This window comes from Aptenodytes forsteri, unplaced genomic scaffold (genome assembly GCF_000699145.1).
Source record: "Aptenodytes forsteri isolate BGI_AS27 unplaced genomic scaffold, ASM69914v1 Scaffold679, whole genome shotgun sequence".
Classification (NCBI taxonomy): Eukaryota; Metazoa; Chordata; class Aves; order Sphenisciformes; family Spheniscidae; genus Aptenodytes; species Aptenodytes forsteri.
The window spans coordinates 674,304-690,451 of record NW_008795924.1 but is presented as its reverse complement, the minus strand read 5'-3'; the positions used below and the strand labels follow the sequence as shown (position 1 = coordinate 690,451).

The window sequence follows — 16,148 nt, the reverse complement described above, 5'->3', positions numbered from 1 at the left end:
TGGACTAGATGACCTTTAGAGGTCCCTTCCAACCCAAACTATTCTACGATTCTATGATTAAAGGACGTATTTCTGGAAAGATAATTACTGAATGATATTTTAAAGAGTAAAATTACTCGTGAACAGAAAGACATAAAATTTCATGTAATATGCCCATAGAAAAGCAATACTTCTGCTATTTGGTGGTCAACTGGAGACAGCCTTCACATACACATACAGGAGTGGAAATGCATATGTCAATGTTTTTCATCTGGCATGATGAAAATACCTATGCTTATGTTTTTCATCTGGCATGAAAAAAAATGCAGAAATGAAGTAGTTGGTACAATCCCCGTGTTCAACACAATTCTTCCTGATTCTCACTTACACAAATACTCGGTTCAGATTCAGACCTTGTCACAACGGTCCAAGGCATGGGTCAGAACAGCTAATTGTTTTTGACTCCATCATGAGCTGCCTTTGCTACAAATGACGACTGTTGGCTGTACAGTGCAGGTTTTCTCTTTACAAACCCATAATAAGGCTGCACAAGACAAAAATGGTCACATGGAAAGCTGGGAAAAAGCTCTGGGTTGCTTTCCTCATCTTCACACATTCCCCCAGAAGCAATAAAGGTTTGCTTCCCTACTTACCTTGCTGTTGCAGTTTGTAGTCTGTGGAGTATGCCTTGCCTATGATGTTCCACACGGGCCTCAGACAACCGAAAAGTCCCTCAAGAAACCCACCGCTCCCACTGCCTGATCTGTTGAACTGGACTTTAACATCATCCGCTCCACTATTGCTCTCTCCATCCATAGTGTTCCTGTTGCCCTGAGGAATGGCTGTTTCAGACTCATCCTGCTCTCGCAGCTGCAGCACGCTGTTCTCAAATTGGTCCCTAGAGTCCTCGCTGATGCTGGTCAGCACTGCTGCAGTGACTGGGCTGCTCATGTTTTCAATGAGGTCTGCCTGCAGCAAGCCCTTGTCACGCACATCCTCTATGAGCTCGGGGGACGGGTGGTTTCCAGTAGGTGGATGTTCATCATGTAACCTACTAAAGTCTTTATCTTCACAGAAAGCTTTGCCGATCGAGTTTGGAGAGGAAGACAAGCTCAGGCGCTCCTGAGTACTGGCCATGATGCCGTGAGTGTGCATCAAGGAGATGGTCTGAGTTGGTACTTAGAGAATTAGTACAACACAATTCAGATGTGACACACAGACCCAGTACCTGAAACGAGAGGAAAAAAGAACAACTTTCAAATTTTTATTTAAGTATTTTCACTACATGCACTTCCACAGAGGCAAGCTGATAATTAACTAGACATTCCAGACAACTGCTGATACTTAGTAAATAATTACTGCCCTAAAAGAAGCAAATAAATTATGCCAACAGAAACTCCACTCACACCGTACTCTCAGTAACCTACTGCAGGAATTGCCTGGTAAACAAACACCACAAGTTTTAAACAAAAGCCTAAAAGTCAAAACCGTGAAAGACTCTTTGCAGCAAAGAGCTGTTTCTTCATGGTTACTAGAGCATTTATCAGACTGAAGCTGACCCCCAGGGGTTTCCCAGCTCAGGTATGGTTTGAGTCCAGTCACTGTTTCTGGGTCTGGCACAGCCCACAAGCTCAGGATTCCTCTGCAAACCCTTGAGACAAGACATTAGAGAAACAAAGCACAGTGATATAGGTACCTTGAGTCCACCAAGGGATGGTTTGTAGCTGCTCCCTCAGAGCCCCACCTAGTTACAACCATCCTAGTCCTCTAGTTTAATCCTTTCAAGTTTAATGTAGCAAGATATGTTACATTCTCTAACCATGTACATATCAACCTCATAAACAACGAAGAATTACAGAGCTTCACAGGAACAGTATACCCTCCTCTCTGATCTCCCTCCTTCCACAAGCCTGAAGAGCATCTCCTCCCACTGCTCTGCTTTCCCCCTGCATGAAGTTCCTGGTAGTCTGCATATAAATTCAGAGCTGGTGTCCCCTTTTAGAAGTCCTCCCATCTCTCTTCTCTTTCTACATGCTCCTCTGAAAGACACTTTTTCCACAATCCAGCATAGTGCCACCTTTCTACAGAGCCAGGCCGACAGCAGAGGGTCGCGCTGCGATAGCTGCCCACTGCCAAAGCACTTTTCTGGGGTAGAGGCACTTCTGAAACAAGAGTCTCTAATTTTGCACCAGAAGTAACTGAGTGCATTCAGCCTGTAACACAGAACAAAGTCCAATTTTAAATTCCATATGAAGTTGGGGAGGGGGGCAACAGTAGTAACAGAAACTATTTTGTTAAAAAGTAAGATCAGTTACACTGGGTGCAAAGTCCCGGGCTCTGCAAACAGCTACTGAAAGGAAGAAAGAGGTGGCCAGGTAGCACGCAGCCAATTGAAAGGGGACAGCTCAGTCCCATAACTTCTCAAGATGAGGTCATTACAGAGATGAGAGATAACACCTTCAGCCTGGTGTATGAAAAGCTCACGCCCTGGGCTTCAGCCCCTCTCCAACAGCAGAAGCAGCAAATGGGAACAGCCAGGAGCCTGTTTTACGTTCCCATATTTCTGCCTGATCACATGGGGTATGCATAAAAGCTTAATTAGAAGAACGTCATTTAGGCTGTAAACTTCGTTCTTTAAAAGAAAGCAAAATAGCAAGTGAGGCAAAAATTGCAGCACAGTCCATACCACTAAAGGAGCTGAATTAGACTCGTACAGGAAGCTCGAAGTTGTTTATTCCTGACCTACCTGTGACCAGCGTTACAATGACTGAGTCCCCAGCATGGGAAGCTGTAGGGTGACTGCAGTAGTATGGTTACTACTAGTAGTAGTTGTTATATGATCACAGATTTTGTTGTCAATATAAAGAAGAAAAGGGAAAAGTTTCAGACCTGAACAGAATTTCAGGAAAATACCAAAACAACTCCAACTCAGCACTCCTGGGCACTGCTCCTGCTCATTTCCAAAAGTCTGAGAGAGACAAGTGATTCTTTAAGCAAAAGCAAAATGTGACCAGTGTCCCTAAAGAGGAATCTGCTTTTCATAACACAGCATATTAAGCAATGTAAATAAAACAGTCAGTTTCCCCTGCAAGAAACCCCAGAGTAAGAGCCAAAACAAGAATTTGGGGTAACAGCATCCCAAAAGTATCTCAATTTTAAACAATGGAAAGTGCATTAAGGATTAAATCAGACTTGCAGGAGGATAAAATTGTTTTGCTAGTACACAACTCTCAAAATACACTATCTAATAAAGGCTAGGATTTTGCTTTTACCTTTCTACATAGTTTTCTGACTTCACAATGCATGATCATGTAAGATTTAACAGAGAAAGAACAGCTTTTCCTGTATGTATTTCATATTTTTCTAGTTTCTAAATGGATTATCAGCATCGTATGTGACTCCTCCTCCCCCCATGTATTTCTCAGTATTGCTTGGAAAGTTAAGCCTCTCTCTTCCATCCTGCTGCTGAAGCATGAAAATATATATACATTATGCTGCTAATAGCTACTAGACAGCCCTGACCCTCAGTTCACTTGTACTCTGGTATTATTTGCTCTACAGAAGCCTTTAAGCACAGTGCCCTGCCATCTTATATGCCACTGTATCTGCTTCATGGGGAGAGGAGGCATGCAAAAGTTACAAAATTATTTTCAAACTGACATGATACAGCCTTATTTAGGTACTTACATAAGCAGCCTGATTTTTCAGAGGTGTAGTGAACTCATTGTTTTGAGAGCATGAGATGGCAGCATTTATTTTAAAACAACTTTGTATCAATCCAACTTAAAGTGGTCCAGATACATTGGTGGGGGTAGAAGGCAGTTTCTGCCACAATGTATCAATGCTGACTTGTTGGGGAAAATAATTTTTTAAATTATATTACAGTAAATTCTGCAATGTGCAACTTCTTGCCTTAGCAAAATTTGATATAACACAGACAAATTGGGTTGTCTTCAACCTTGCCATCTCTTCAAACAAGGGAGGAAGAGCATTTTTCAAGCTTTATCGTCATGCCTCCCCTATTCTTTTGGTCAGAGTACCAAAGATATGGCTGAGATTGTTCACGTTGAACTCTTCCCTATAAAAGAAAAAAAAAAATTTGTCAAGAAAAACATTTTCTTGAAAGTTTAAAGTTTCATTATATATAGACCGTTTGCCATTTGGGATGTTTATGATCTGTATGTGCCTCCTTAACTTTTACAGTGAAGAGCATAGTCAAGTGGCATTCTGTTTCTATCTTAGCGATGCTTCTGCTGTAGCAGTCTTCAAGTCAAAAGCTGAAAGCTCTGTGTGTGTAGGAGGTTTGTGCGCATATTCAAGATACTCGGATTTCATGAAGTGCTGCTGCAAAAGCAGACATCAAGGCAGACCTTCTGATTTAAACTATTTTGATGAGTTCATGCACTCTGCAGCTAACAGATTTATTTTATGTCTATAAGGAAATTTGAGGCTCAGTGTAATTTTGTACGATCACTTCTTGTAAATGATTCCATTTCCAGGCAAAGCATTTTTCCAGGCAAAATCCCACCATGCCCAGACAAAAGGAGCACAAAGCGCACCTCCTCCGGGAAGAGTGAGACTGCACCTCAACACGCCAGAGAGCCCGAACTGCAGTTTAAAACTATTAGAAAAGTGACATTTTACCCGAATCGGCACCAGAGTGGGTGTATCAGTTACCACAAGGCATGCTCTCACGTTGCCTGATACTGTGTCTGCTCCTGGAAACATTGGTCTAGTAGGTGTTCTCATACACACACACACGCAGCGCAACCAAAGCACATGGCTGCCTATACAAGCCCAGTATTTGTAAGAGTGTCAAAGCAATAGTCAGGTTTGAACACATGGCGGAGTTAAACAAATGCCTCGCATGGACCATAATGGCAGTTTCTCCTTTAAAGAGCTGCGCTAAAAATAGACTAGCAAATTACAATTCCAAATACAGCACACAAACAAAATGTTAGTATGCTGTAAAGGTTGCACAAGTACAAAGCGGTCTCCGCTCAGTTTCCTAACAGCACAAATGTCTAGTAATATTAAGTTAGTTTCCTTGAAGCACTATTTCCTATATTACCCAGTCAAGCATATTCTAAGCTTGCACTTCCAATATACAAAGGAAATAAAAGCAACTGTCTGATCCATGTTTAAGGGCTGAAAAAGAACAGCTGGCAGAAACTAGCCAGCTGATACACAGCAAGTATCAAGGACAGAAGAGATTCCTGTCCATATCACTACTTACATTCAAGCCCTGGAGTTCCCTTGCTTTTTCCTGGTACTCAGTGTGATTTCCTTCTGGCTACATTAGGTACAGCAAGGTAACCACACCTTTCTGCACTGATAACACGACTGCAATTTGTGTGTGTATCATCTCAAGACTAGTGCAATACTCCTGGCTTGGGACAATACTTTAAAATGTTCTAGAATCTAACAAAAATGCAAAAAGCATGCCTATAAAGTATAGTTATCTTGCTACACATCTTGCAGCTGAGTTCTCCTGCCCCTTGTGATCATCTCTCAATTTCTACACGGGATATTTACAACAGGTTGATACGCAGTCCTCTCCCATCTCTTGACCTTCCACACTGTACAACTTCAGCACAGGAAAGCACTGAGAGTTGCTGAGTTGGCAAGTACCAGAGCTTTGGCTGTCATTTCTGACCTTTGGGTTTTGAAATTACATGATTTTATTACACAGGATTCCAACAAACTTTTTCTTTTCCTGGTCTCCTGGTGAGGAAAATGCTGCATGAGTGGATCAGATGCTCCTCTTACACTGTACTTTTATGGTTTTATATTACTTGGAATATATGCTTGTGTTTTGCATGGTTCTTTTGAACACAAACTGTAATAGCAGATTTATTAATAGAGAATGAGTTACACATCATCAAAATGCAACTACTTTGTTTTCAGGGGGTTTGTTTTGGTTTGGGTTTTTTTTTTTGGTGAAGTCACATTATTCAGAGGAAGGAATTGCAAACGAACTTACCCTGAAGCTTCACCCAGAACTGCTCTGCCTTTCTTTCCCTTCTCTGGGGTGGGGTGGAGGGAAGCTCTATTTTATTAGGTTTTCAAAAAAGAAACAACACTATTAGCTCGGTGCAGTATAACCCACATTATGGGCAAATCTTTAAGCTAACTATGGAGTAGCCCAAGGCAAAAGCTTGGGGTTTTTTAAGCAATCAATCTCTTTCTCGAGACACACTGCTCCTTCAAGGAAGCATGTTTCTTCCACATAACATACATCCCATCTCACACCTGCATGAATGCTTAGCCACAATCCAGCCTTATTTTTAAGTATTACAATTATGCAGCTGCCAAAACATAATTAATTTCTGATAAAACAGTTGAAAATTCTTCATCTGACCCACATCAGATTTTCTAACTGTCACTGCAACAGCTCTGAACACATTTATGCATGTACCCTAACTTATTCTACAAGAACACAGCAGATTTATCTGGGAAAACTGAAGTGGTGTAACACTGGCTTTTCTGTGCTTTACCCTGTTCTTTCTGGTTGTCAAATAAATACTACACTACTTCTGTACCTCCTGCAGAATACTGACTGGAATACATACTTTTCATTCCTTTCTCCAGAAAAATATTTGGACGCCACCTCAACATAAGACAACTAACTTTTGCAGACACCATAATCACCACCTGAGCTATGTGGTAGCAATTGTTTAGGGTTCACAACTATCATGATCATTCTAAAATGTTAACAGAATATTTTAACATAGCCATGGGCATTAAGCACATGAGACCACAGACATGTAACTATGTTGTATGTAGCTATGTGCATATTATCACAACAGAAGCTTGAACCCATGTGTATGTTGATTTAAGTTAGCCTTTATTCAATATATTCAGTCTATCCTAAAACAGGGACGCATCACTTTTGGCAAAAGTGATTTTACAGTTGTAATATACTTTTGTCTGTTGCTGTATCAGTGAGAAAGAGAACTCTGTCTGGCTTTCTGATCTGAACCCTTTCTGACAATGACAAAAATAGTACGGTATACCAGCCAAGAAATATTCATAATGGCTGAATTTAAGCTCTGTGCATAGAGCCAGCTGGAGGTTTGCTATGCACCTTACGTATTCCAACTGAGCCTGTCAGAGTAGAAATAAGCGGCACCTAGACTACAGCATAAGGAGAAACCATACCACACCCAAATGACAGGTTCATCTATCCCCATTTCCTGCCTCCAAAACCCAAGAAAAGGATCTGCAGGCAGTGAAACCTCACCAGTGCAGTGTCACACAGTTCCCCATGATCTGCAGCTCACTGGCTTTCTCCATCAACAGCACACAGTGGTATTTTTCTATTCTATAACCCGCAAAGTATTTTTCCTGTGCAAATGTGTCAAAGAATTTTTTTTAACCACAACACTTTGGCAACCACTATGCTGTGGCAAGGAGTTTTGTAGCTTAACTGTATGTTGCATAAGGTTAACACCAACTATTCTTCGTTTTGCATCTCTCATCTAATTCCTTTCTTCGAACAACCAGTTGTTCACCGTTTCAGTGACACCTGAACCCTATTTATCTTCTTAATGCCAGCTGTGATTTTATGAACTATCTCATCATCCACTCCAACATCTTTTTTCAAGTTTAAAAACTCCCACTCTACCTTCTCATTCACCATATGAAAGCTGCTATGTATCTTTGAATACCTCCCTACATCTTTTCCATTTCTTCTATAACACCTTAGAGTTGGGGGAGTAAGACCACAGACAGAATCCCCAATGTGGGCACACCACAGAAATGTACAAAGGCATAATTTGCAGCCTACCAGTACTTAAAGGGGGCTTATAAAAAAGATGGCGGCAAACTTTTTAGCAGGGCCTGTTGTGACAGGACAAGGGGGAATGGCTTTAAACTAAAGGGGATGTAGATTTAGACTAGATCTAAGGAAGAAATTTTTTACACTGATGATGGTGAAACATTGGAACAGGTTGCCCAGAGAGGTGCTGGATGCCCCATCCCTGGAAACACTCAAGGTCAGGTTGGACGGGGCTCTGAGCAGCCTGATCTAGTTGAAGATGTCCCTGCCCATGGCAGGAGGGTTGGACTAGGTGACCGTTAAAGGTCCCTTCCAACCCAAACTATTCTACGATTCTATTCTATAATAATCATTTTTGTTCTTTGTTGCTTTCCTAACTATACCTTTAACGCTATCCGGTGTCTAAGCATGCTTCAGGATGTTGAGCTAACTTTCATGGGTCTCTTACATCCATAAGATCTCATTCTTGAGCAGTAAAAGCAAAGTCAGAGCCTAATTCTTATGTACAGGATGTTAAGATTAAATAGTATTTAATCAACACTAAATTTGACTGACATTTTATCACTCAAGTTCATGACAGCCTTCCGGTACTCTCTGCAATTGGTTTACATGTTTATTATCCTGAACAGTTTACTTCCATAGTCCCACAGCCTAAATGCTCTTGCTTCAGCCTATTCCTAAATGATCTGGATAAGGGAAGAAAAGGTGGAAAGAGTACGCAATCTCCAAAGCAGAGCCATATGACAACTCCTTTTAGAGAAAAATGTTTCAACATTACTGTCTATTTATCCCTACTCTTATTTCATACCATTTAACCAATCATTTGTCTGCCAGAGAGGTGTCCTTGTTATTTTATAGCTGTTTAGTTTCTTTAAGAGTCTCTGGTAAGTATTCTTGCCAAAATCCCAACAGATTGTATCAACCAGATCCCCTGTTCTCACATGCTCTTGACTCCTCCAAAGAAATTTAATAGATTCCCAAGGTGTTACTTCACCTTAAAAGAACTGTGTTGACTCTTGAAATTTGTACATCTGCACTGGCTCTCAGCATAGGAATGAATTTCTACCTCCACAAACACTATACAAATGTTTAACTAGGAACTCCGTCAACATAAGGTCACAAATTTGCGGGGAGTGGAGAAGTGGTGCTTGATTTGGAAAAAGAAATCAAGCATCCACTTCTTTTTTTGGCACAAGGAACAAACAATGCAAAAAAAAAAAAAATCACCTTTGCAAACAAGGCAGACAAAGAGCCAATCCACCCTCCCTTGTATTCAGGGAGACTTCTTCAGCTGATTTCAATGAAAGCGAGATTGATTCCTGTTTCACCTGCTAGCCAGCTTTGCAAAGCACAGTTTGTGAAATAAGCGGCTTACATAACTGTGTATTTTCAGCACTACATACATAAATGCTTCCTCTATCCTGTATAAGGTATTTTTGGATCTGCTAAAATGCTACTGTTCTTCCAGGGCTTTGCATTCTTCTGCTCAGAAATTGCATAATCTGATGCCATAGGAAATAAGTGATGTTGCATAATGATTCTTATATTCACTGCAGGATTTTGGTACTACATGCTTCTGTTGCAAAGCAGCCCTTTTCCATGTTTCTGGATTGAGGCCCTTGGTTTTTGAAGAAAGGATAATCTATCAGTCACCTGCCTTTGGGGGGTAGGGGTAACAAACCAAGGACCATCTTGTACCATACTGTTACAAGAATTTGACTTCACAAAAATCGGTTTAACTTTGTATGCCCACTTGCTACTTCTGTTTTCCTTCCCTCTGGTTGTTTGTATGTCTTGAGCTATGTGCATACATCAAACACCAGAAGTTTCATATACAGTCTTCTGACATCTAACTGACCATTGATACCCTCCACCACAGGCTCATCAATACTATTGTAAAACATTTAACTGGTATAAAAGACAGACTAAACGCTGATTAGCCTTTTATACTACTGAATTACTATTGGAATCCATCTTAGATCAAAATTTAGAAATGACCTTAAGTTACACTCTTCTCTTTCATCTTTCCAGCTGTCTTCATAGTATGAAACAATGTTTAAAGCCCAGTCACAGACTTCAGGCTTTGCTCTACTCCTTTTCTCTTCATCCTTCAGAATTCTGCACTTTTTTCTGACCTTAAAGAGCCATGTTATATTACTAAAGAGCAATAACAGATTAAAGGATTTAAATTCAAATATTTTACAACTACAAAAACCAGGAAAAACTCAAAGTAAGTTCACAGACGCCTTATAGCTTCTTTGACATTGCCACATGAAGCCATTAAAATGTTCCAGTGTTACCAACAAACAGTATCTTGTAATTTCCCCCACTTACATAACTGAAACATCATGTTTTTCTCCAAGGAGTAGTGTTAAGATTAATTAATGTCTGAAAGATCTTTGAGGATGAAGATCAATATCAAAGTGCTATTTTCAGGAATCCAGTGAATGACTCAAACTCTCACTTTAATTCATGTGAGGCATCAAACTGGTTTCAGGTAAATTCACTCACACGCTTGTTCTTATTTTTGTAGTAGATATGAATTATTCAATATTTGCAAAGCACACTTGACATGTAAAAGCTATACACACAAACTTCTCAGCACTAACAGCTTACATGCTTCATACCCAGTATTAAAGTAACTAAACAACTATCCATGAAAGTACAAAAATTACTGGGGTACATGCAATGCTTTGGCCTCTATCAACATTACACTAAGTACCAGAGTGTGTGCACCTGATGGGAACGGGACACTTGAAATCCAGCTGGCAGATCTCTCAGATGAGAAATGACAGTAGTACTAAGTTGTATTTAGTAAGCACCATAACACTTCTATGAGCAAAGAGGATTACTCCTTGATAGAGAAGCAAGCACAATGACTTGCTCAGGAGCCTCTATTAAGCCTGTATTACCGACACAGCATAAGGGGTTAGAGCAACATCTGAGAGGTGTGATCCTATTCTTAGGCCACCAGAGCTTTACGTGATGGTAACGCAATCAAGACAGCACACACAACAGTCACGGACTGAAGAACTGTAGAGGACCCTCTGGAGGCCTGACATGACACGTGCCATCTAACACCCTGCAGAGACCTTCCAAAGCAGCGCTCAGCCCCTTGGTTCATCCCTACTAGATCACTTTTTGGCTACGGTTGATAAACCAACATTTGAGAATCTCCTCAGGCACAAAAGGATGGTAAGGTTAGATTTTCTGTGCTTCAGCAGAAAAGCCACAGCTGTACAGCTGCATTACTGATTTTGGTGTCCTCCAGAAGACCCGAAGGTAACAGAGTAATGGGCTGGGGACAGGAAAAGGACAAACATCCTAGGAATGAAGAAAATGTCCATGCTGAGACCCCTCCATTCCTCAAGCCCACTATGCTGGAAAAAGTCCAGCCTCCTACCTATACCTCGCCACGACTTTCTCCTTCCTTCCCTTACACCACCTCTCACACTGAGCTAGCGACTGCTCCAGAAGAAACAGCACAAACAATTACAGGTTCACTGGAGGATTATAAAACCCACGTACTTTACACAGAAAAATCTATTCTTCACTCTGGCCTACACCCAATTGTTGCTAATGCCTTTGAACCCACTCCAACGACCGACTTTTCAGTTGAAGTTGTAAACAGGGAAAGAGGACAGAGGTCAAAATACATGTTGAGTATTTATAGGGGTGGGAGTAAGTACACATAGTATTTCTGCTCCCGGCCCACCTCGGTATTTCTGCCACAGCTGCCAACTTGCTATTCAATCCAAAGTAGTATGTGTTTTAGGTGAAATATTTACTCCTTCTTCCCAAAGAAGCAAGAGCAATTTGCTGTAATGTCACAAAAACAGCAGTCTACAAAAGACTAAAGCCCATACGCAGGACATACTTGCCAAGGAGGGATAAAAAAAAAAAAAAGTCCCATAAGCTGGCCAGGGCTTGCTGAAGTGCCAAACCCCTGAGAGCTTCAGCCTCTTCTGCAGATGCAGAGGTAACATTTGTCTCAGTTGACTCATTTTGATTCAGTTATGGCTGAGAAACTCATTGGAAGTTGTAAAAGCAGTAAGTCTGCTGCTGTCTTCCTCCAAAGACGGGATCTCAGGTGAGAGCTTGGCTAAAATGCTCTATGCATGGCAAGGTTCGGGAGCCTTCCCCTGCCTACCCTGGCTCCAGGGACCAGAGCTGAAGAGGAATCTGCACTGATTTGAAATCTGTTCATGTGACCAATGTCAGACTTCTTTTATTTTTATGTATGAAAGCTTTATTTAAAGACTGCCATTTTGAGAAGTCCTACCACTTGAAATCCACTCCACACATCCCTCTAAACTGCAGAAAGCCTGGAACAGGTACCAGATATGAACAACCCCAGTCTAATCAGTCACTATCTCATATTTGCTGTAAGAAAAGTCATAAGAAAACAGGAAATACTGTAAAACCTTTCTTATCCTTCCTCTGCTTAGAGCAGAACCATATTTTAATAACTACTAATTGTGAAACTGCTTTCCTATGAAGAGATTTTCAAATAAATCATTACTCAATTTTCTGATCCACTGGAGATAAGCCACTTGCCAACTCTTTACAATAGGGGACAAAAGAGGAAGGTTAGTAATGCAACCAGAAAAAAAACAAACCAACAACCCACACATTTTCAAACACAAGTTCACGTATAGCTGAGAAGCGGTGAGAGTCCCTACCATATATTCTGTACTAGAAGTTATTTGCTAATTCCAGGCACAGGAGTCAAAATGAATGCCAGCTATAAATTTAACTATCGGGCAGCAGGGGACAAAGACAAATCTGAATGACAGGACCATTCTAGATCAAAGAATCAGACTGGAGGCCCAAAGCACAGGAAACTGGTGTTAAAATAAAACAAACAAACAAATCTACTACATCAAAATCATGATTTGTTTTTCACAGCCAAAGTCTGTTACAGAAACAGAGGTTCAAAAGGTTGTCTCTCTCTGGAAACAAAAACCCACATACATTTGGGGACACAACAAAAAGGATAGTAACAAGAACTTTTAAACCAATGACAACTTTAACCTCCGCATTCTAGGATATCCCAGGATGTCTGTGGCTGCACACACAGCAGTTACTGTGAAAAGTGCCCACATTTGCAAGTCAGACCAGCTGAATCTCTCTCATTTCACTCATCCATTTGGTTTTTATTTCAAATATTTTCACATTTTCTTCCTCAAAATTATCAAAACACATTCCTTCAGTTTCTTCTATTGAACAGACTGCCTATTGATAAAATCAGTATATCCAAACACATGGGCCTGATGCCACCTTTCTCCAGATCAACTTAATATACCCAATTTTTCATTTACTTGAGAGACATGCAGCTTGATATGATTAAGCTATTGCCGTACCTAAACCACCACCACCACCATTCCCCCCCCAAAAAAAAAAAAATAAAGAGCAGCTCCACTCATTTCATTGGGAGAAAACATGACATCATGCCCCATTCAGGTAAGCAAGAATATGATAAATCTTGCCCCAGTGAACAGTATAATTAACTGCAATGGTACTTGCAGCTTCCTCATCTACTAGGAAAATGAGGGGTAAAAATCATGTGTTCAGCACAGAGACAGCTCAAACTGCTATTTTCAATAATAAAGGAACGAATTCCTACCCAGCTGATAAAAAGAAAACCACATCTCTTCATCTAAAAAATAAAATTATTTATTACTGTAACACAACAGAAGAATTGTTTGATTAGCACACAAGGAAAAAAAAATTACAATTGCCTAGAAGGCAAAAAATACAATTCTGCTTCTTTATACTCTCTCTAGTAATTCTTATGTCATTCCCTGTATATTCCCTATATATCCATTCTCCATTGCCATTCCCTTCCCCTTTAAAAGGGGGGCACAAGAAGATAACGTGCAAAATTGCAACTGAAAAATGTCTAGCACACCGACAAGCAAAAGGACAGGCCAGCTATCAGATTTATATGCAGTGATGGATAAATTAAGGTTTCACGTTTCCTCTTCCCTTCTCTCAGCATCATTTTTTCAGTCCTTTCACATCACAAATGCAACATCCATCTGTCCTTCTGAAATAAATGGCGAAAGGGTAACACTGACCATTAAGCACACACACACACGCTTCAAAAAAGACATTTTCATCTAAATACTTACAAGGACTAAGATTTCCTATGTGATGCTCCATTTTCTTGTTTTAAAAAGATGGAAGGCAAAAAAAAAAAAAAGGAAGTGTTGCAAAATAAAAGGAAATTCCACCCACACAATCCTGCAGCCTGCTGCAAAGAAGCACAGAAGCGTGCTGACGTCACGGATTCATGAATGGATGTAAATTGGGCTGTTTCGAGATTCGGCAGCACTGGCTGGGGCTGCGCACCGCGAGAGGGAGAAGGGAGCAGGGGGGCAGCCAATCCACACAGGCACCGCCGGCTGCCTTCTGCCAGCAAAAATCTGGGCACCGAATAGCCCGAGCCCACTGCCAAGCCACCCCAAAAACACAGGGCTCCCCCGCCAGCTGGGAGGGCTGCGTGCCTCTGTACTACGTGTGCAAGGAGGGGGACAGGACACTGAAAACAGTTTGTTCATAACTGAAATGAAGCTCTTGGGTAAAATGGCATCACTGCTGCCATTCCACGGAGAGGACCAGGCGAGGACATCCTCTAATGCCTTCAAGTCATTGCTCCAGTGAGTTTCTGCCCCTCCGTACAGCTTGGATAACAACAGCATATCAAATAACAGCCATCTGTTATACGAATCAGAAAAGGAGTTTAGCATCTCTCTGGCTTCTTTCAGTATTACAAACCCTGGGTATTATCATCAAAATAACTAAATATAAGTATGTACTGGAAGGAAGCTGCAGGGAGAACAATAGGAGGCTTGTATTTGATTAGTGATGCAAAAGCACCAACAAAATAAAAATAGGAGCACTAACAAAATCACACATTCAGCTCTCAAACATTCCCAACAGCGGGCAGACAAGCTCACATCAGAAACATGCAGAAACAAAAATCGGAGCATGCACAGTTTCACACTTGCGGCCACGTACGAACAGTGAGCACAACATCCATGTATCACAGCCGACGAGCATTTTCATTTCATTTTCAATTCCATGCCAATGAATATACTTAATTCTGCATACCAGATGCAAAGGCACAGGGCGTCATTTTGGACACCCAAATAGATGGCAATGGGCTGGTGAATGCACACAAGAGTGGCTGTGATTAACTTGGATCTGGACAGGGGAAGAGCACAAGTTTTGCCTTATTTTAGTATCTTTGAAATATGAGGGAAGGAGTGGAGGGATGAGCATAACCAGGAATTAAGGTCAAGGTTTCAAATAAAACCTAGGTTGTAAACTATGCAATTACACCATCTCAGGGTTTACCAGAATTCATCAATCTGGTCTCTAAAACTCCTTGTAAACAATTTGTAGCCTCCAAATTATTAAGAGCCAGAATTTCCATATTTTCACCATGCCTTTTCCTAGCAAGTAGGAAGCAATTATGTCAAAATAGAATGTCCCAAAACTTACTCTGGTGGAGCACATCTTAAGAGAATGTCTGAGAAAATCCCACCTTTCCTCATGGAAACTGGGTAACATCCCAAAATAAACCAGGACTGGATGCAACAACAATGCAGATCTGGGTTTAGAAAACAAGGATTCTGTGCTACTTGGTATCATGTGAGCCAGCACCACTGATACTAGCTTGTGTGGAGGGAGAAGGGCAGGATGCAAGAGCCTTCCTGGAGACTAATAAAGCCACACCTACAGAGACAATACTTACCTAAAAATGTACTTATATGAGGGAATAAGTAGGTGTTTGCATGTATTAAGACAGTAGTTTATTTTTTTATGCATCTTTGACATGGAACAAGGAACGGACAGCCAGGGCACTACAGCCAGTTATTCCCTTCTCTCGTTCTGTAATGCCAAAAGACACCGCTGGGGAGTCACTGGACTCCTACATCTGCTTCTCAGCACAGTCTCTTAGTTGTACCATAGCATATTACTACATACTATCACTCCACCAAAGAGCTGCAATGATAGGAATGTATTAGTATGCTCTGAATTCACAGCAGACACAATAAATTGAGCTTTGATTTTGGACTTTGGTTTTTGAATTGAGCTTTATAAAGCTGGCCAGAGAAAATTAAAATGAATGCAAATTTCTCGTTACCTACTTTCAAGATCAAAGAAAGTGCAGGTTAACTTTTGCTGAAGAAATATCTATTCTTTAAGAGCTAAAAGTCACAAAACACTAATAATGAGATTTCCACCTAGACAATGCAACCGCTACAGATTGAGCACTACTATACACAAGGAGAAGCAGGAGTGGAGGTATAGTGAGACACATCTCTTCAAAGGCATCACATCGTGTCACGATTTCAAACCCCAGTTGCATCAGGTTACT

The 16,148-nt window shown here is 40.9% G+C and overlaps 1 protein-coding gene across 1 annotated transcript in view; it reads right to left on the bottom strand.

Moving 5' to 3' along the window:
• MAP3K13 (mitogen-activated protein kinase kinase kinase 13) overlaps window positions 1-16,148 on the bottom strand; it is an 86,020-nt gene that overhangs the window by 27,139 nt on the left and 42,733 nt on the right. Inside the window, exon 4 of the mRNA XM_009284960.2 lies at window positions 633-1,207. Coding sequence (XP_009283235.1) covers window positions 633-1,134 — 502 coding nt within the window. The 5' untranslated portion in view covers window positions 1,135-1,207. The remainder of the gene's footprint in view (window positions 1-632; window positions 1,208-16,148) is intronic.